At 39.1% G+C, this 4,846-nt stretch overlaps 1 protein-coding gene across 1 annotated transcript in view; it reads left to right on the forward strand.

Annotated features, from left to right (window-relative positions):
* The window catches only part of TEK (TEK tyrosine kinase, endothelial), a 39,926-nt gene that overhangs the window by 31,384 nt on the left and 3,696 nt on the right, over nt 1–4,846 (forward strand). Inside the window, exons 13-17 of the mRNA XM_010193836.1 lie at nt 1,068–1,367; nt 1,864–2,018; nt 2,723–2,933; nt 3,874–3,984; nt 4,320–4,510. Of these exons, the coding sequence (XP_010192138.1) occupies nt 1,068–1,367; nt 1,864–2,018; nt 2,723–2,933; nt 3,874–3,984; nt 4,320–4,510 (968 nt within the window). The remainder of the gene's footprint in view (nt 1–1,067; nt 1,368–1,863; nt 2,019–2,722; nt 2,934–3,873; nt 3,985–4,319; nt 4,511–4,846) is intronic.

Below are 4,846 nucleotides of genomic sequence, written 5' to 3' on the forward strand. Positions count from 1 at the left end.
ATCCACATCTGTATTTCAGTGTGATTCATGCTTTGGACACACATAGCATTTTTTAACTCCTTATAATGATAGAACCCACATAGTTTTCTACTTCAAACTCTTTTATTAGACAAAAAAAACCCCAACAGTCAGACCCTGCAATTCAGCTATGCCAATACAGAAATAGTCAGCAGTTAAAGTAAGAAGAGAAGATACAATGCAAGGTAAAACCCCTGTGGGCAAAGAGTAGTTAAGTGTGCTACACTGAAGACCAATGAAAGCCCTTGAATTCTCAGAGTGTGAGTAGTGTCCTTTCATCATGTCACAACAAATGCCCCATGTGAATGAAGCACCATCTGAACAGATGTCCATCTGAATAGCTGACTGCTACCACTGCCCTTACCACACACCAGAAAGGTGGACTTCTTCCTCCTTACATGTCCTGTAAAGAGGCCCTCACATCCTATATGTATTAACAGAAGTATGAATGGCTGTCATGAGACTCTTCAGTTGAGCTCTGACACCAAACTGCACTAGGAAAAACATAAGGGTCCTGTTTTCTATGAGTAGGTACTTAGCTTAGTAGCCATGGATTTGTCCACAAGTCTAGCACTCACCCCTGCTGGTGGTTTTGTGATGAAATCTGTGGAAACATTGGTGTTGAATTCCCTTCTTTCTAACAGCCTGTATCCTGGCAATGAATTGCTCTCTGAAGCAGTGAAAGTATGAGATCTGGGAATCACACTGGGATGATGATTCAGTATAGCAGGAAATAAAAGCTTTCCACATTAATTTGAAAGCAATCTTATTGTCCTTGCACACAGCGCAGAGAATTCTTATCTTCATCCAAGGACAGGAATATACTGAATGCCACTTCAACCTCTGCTGGAAGTAGGGAGTACTGCAGTATGGGTCACAGCACATCAAGTTCATGTAACTATTGCATTCAGTCACCATAGACTGTCAACAAAATGCTGCTTCTGTTTAGCACAGCAAAAGCACTGAGGATAGTGTATGGCTTACTGTGGGAAGGAGAAGGAGGTGGATGTTCACTCCAACACTTTTTGTGTGCTTATGTTTGTTCTCAGGAATCCCTCCTGCACCGTACAACATAAGGTTTTCTAACACCACAGACACATCCTCAGTCATCTCTTGGACAACTGCTGAGGGTCATTCTATCTCCTCCATCATCATAAGCTACAAAATTTATGGCAAGGCTGAGTACAACCACATCAATATTATCATAAAGAACACCAGCATCACTCAGTACCATCTCAAGGGCCTTGAGCCAAACACTGTGTATCAGGTCCAGATTAATGCTCAGAACAACATTGGCTTGAGCAACCCAAACACATCATTTGAACTGAAGACTCTTCCAGAAACTAAAGGTTGGTTTTTCCAGCATGCTGCACTTGCACAGATCAGGGCCAGTGCTATAAACTAGTCAGCTAAAGCATAGTCATAATATTAGCTTTTTAATATTAGCTTTTTTCTGCTCTTAATTCTGATAGACAACATAGCATCACCAAAATTTGATTCTCAGTTCGCTGCATGGCATTGGTGAAGTGATGACATACAACATTTATGTGCATCCACAAGAAAGTGCCCAACAGCTCATAAATTAAAAGAGCTGCATATAATAGGACTATTAAATCACTGAATGTGACCTCAGCTCTGCTCTGACTGAATTCAGTGGGACCTGCAAGTGCTCATAGATCTGAAAATCAGAGCATCCAAATTCTGTGACATTTTTGGAAAACAAAGAGATGTATCTCTCTGTCTTTATACAGTTTACAAAACAGGAATATTTAGCTATATACTGTTCATGACTTTTTCAGAAAGAGCTGGAAATAATGATGAACTCTTTATGTGCTTCCTCAACAGCTCCATATGAACCAAAAGGAGGCAAAATGCTGCTTATTGCTATCCTTGGTTCTGCAGGGATGACCTGTGTAACCATTCTCCTGGCCTTTCTCATCATGCTGCAGTTAAAGCGAGCCAACTTCCAGCGCCGAATGGCTCAGGCTTTCCAAAATGTGGTGGTGAGTTTCCAGCTTTCCTGTGTCAGTGTGGTTAATTAACTGAGGATCCATATTTTCCTGTTTTGTTTTTTTCCTGATTCCTTTTCCTTGGCCTTCCCAAATACTGCCTTCTCTTCACATGTGCAATTCGTACTGTTATTGTAAAGCTGCTCTGCTAGTGACCCTGGAGCTAAAGCAATCACAGTTATAGGGTATGAGGTAGACAACCGAACTTGATAAAAGATACACATCTTTTATCCTTCTCCCTTTTCTGCCTTGTTGCACCTGTGTATGAGAAGTACAGAGCCATGGAGGAGCTGTTCTCCCTCTGTGAAGTTGTGCTAGATTTTCAAAACTACAGTGTTTTTTAATGTTGCTTCCAAGCATCAGTGACTGCTCCATCATGGCTTTTCAACTTGGGGACAGCACATCAGGGATCAGTCAATAGCAACATCATAGTTCTGGCTGTGAGAAACTGCTGAAGGTTGTAACATCACGTAGGTATATAAATATCACCTGGATATATAAATCACATACATATATAAATATACATAATATATATATTGTTTACTGTACTCACACTCTTGCATAAGCAAGAGATGGATCAGGTTCTGTGTGTAAGCGTACATGAGTGAGCACATGTGTATTTGAGGAGTGTAATCAGAGCACTGGTCAGCAAAGCAGAAATCACAATTAATGTCACTTGCTTAACTCTGTTACAGAGGGAAGAGCCAGCTGTACAGTTTAACTCAGGTACTCTCACCCTGAGCAGGAAAGCCAAGAACAGCCCAGATCCCACTATTTATCCAGTTCTTGAGTGGAATGACATAAAGTTTCAAGACGTGATTGGGGAAGGTAACTTTGGGCAAGTCCTGAAAGCACGCATTAAGAAAGATGGTTTACGCATGGATGCTGCGATTAAAAGGATGAAAGGTAGTAAAGATTGGAGACTAATGACTTTTCTTTCTGTTTGTTCCAAGTGCTTCTGTCATAAGAAATGCCTAGTAGCCCTATTCTAAAGCCAAGATAAATACTCAAGTGTTGCTAGCGAAATCATATTAGCTGTCACTAGGCCAAGGTTTTTGCTCTGGCAAAGACTGTATTTCTGCACAGTCAAGTTGATTTATATTTCCCTCTAATTGTTAACATCATTAACCATTATGTATTTTTAAATTCATAGATCAGTATGAACTTCATCTGTAAGCTCATCTGCAAAATGCAAGCTTTTAAAAGATGCCTTTAATACAGACAAGAGCACAGAGCTAGCCTTGGGCATTTGCTCACCTTGCTTTACCCTAGCCATTCAGAGGCTACCATATCTATGCAACTATATATATATATATATACACACACACTATGATGATCATTCATTTTCTTTGTACTCATTGGACATGACTGCCAAATTCCAGAGAGAACTACAATGTGCAGAATGCAAAAATGTACATATTTTCTTGACATTCACTAGATCGTTATCTAGGCAAATTGGGAGACACTCTTAAGCACGATGATCGTTTTAAAAAGAACCAAGGTCTGCATGCAGGTAGAAATAATCAACAGCACACACATTTATATTTTAAGGCAGACAGTTTTTGTATGGTCTGCCACAACATTTTATATACTCAAGAAGATAAGCGACATAATATATTAAGATGCTTTCTTTCTCTGCAGATGGCTGTTACAGACATTAAGTTCCCTTTTTTTTTCCTTCAGCTTACTTTTTTCAGTAAATAATAACATACCTTAGAGCTATTCTCTTTTTACTGGGGCTGAAGCAGTAGTGCCCCAGGTAGCCCAGAATCCTCATAATTAACAACAATACAGTCATAAATTCAGTTCAACAGAAAACAGAAAGGCAAACTTATTTGATTTTCAGACTATGCCTCAAAAGATGATCACAGAGACTTTGCTGGAGAACTTGAAGTTCTTTGTAAACTTGGTCATCATCCCAACATCATAAATCTTTTGGGAGCATGTGAACATCGAGGTAAGATACTCTGGAATATATGTACTTTAAAAATTAATTTAAAAACCCCCAACATGGTACAGTCCATAGAAACACTAGGTCATGAGCAGGTATTTCTGCAACATTTGTTAAAAAGCCAAATAAACCTGGTTTTATATTTACAAGCCTACATTAAACCTTCAGAAATTATTTTCATCAATAGCTCTAAATTCTCCTCTGCACTTAGGAATTATGCTGTTTCATACTTTCCCTCCAGTTTGTTTTACTTCTTTTTTGTTAAAGCAGTATAAGTGTCCAAATACCATTACTGATCATCTTTTACTCTGTGATATGCTCATTGTCTGACATTTCATTAGGATATCTTTATCTTGCTATTGAATATGCCCCCCACGGAAATTTGCTGGACTTCCTTCGGAAAAGCAGAGTGCTAGAGACCGACCCAGCATTTGCTATCGCCAACAGTACTGCATCCACACTCTCCTCTCAGCAGCTTCTGCATTTTGCAGCAGACGTTGCTAGAGGGATGGACTACTTGAGCCAAAAACAGGTATGTATGCCTTCAACTTTATACCTTTTAATGAAAACAAAATAAAGTTTTAATTTTAGTCTCTACAGCACCCACTGGATGAGTTTTATCTTGTTTTGTTCACTTAGCCCCATCTAATACTACATCATGGGAATGCAAGAAGGAGGTGTTAAAACTTACAAATAATAACTGCTTTCATCTTCAGATAAAGTTAAAATGTTATTAGTAGTGACATACCATGCCATTTGTTTGGGTTTTTGTTCTTACTCTGAATGTTTCAAATTTCCAATATAGCACTAAAATAATACATGGAAAGCTCATAGATACTGTGGTGATTTGCTTTTCTCCCCCCCCCCC

Source organism: Mesitornis unicolor, unplaced genomic scaffold (genome assembly GCF_000695765.1).
Source record: "Mesitornis unicolor isolate BGI_N332 unplaced genomic scaffold, ASM69576v1 scaffold7271, whole genome shotgun sequence".
Taxonomy (NCBI): Eukaryota; Metazoa; Chordata; class Aves; order Mesitornithiformes; family Mesitornithidae; genus Mesitornis; species Mesitornis unicolor.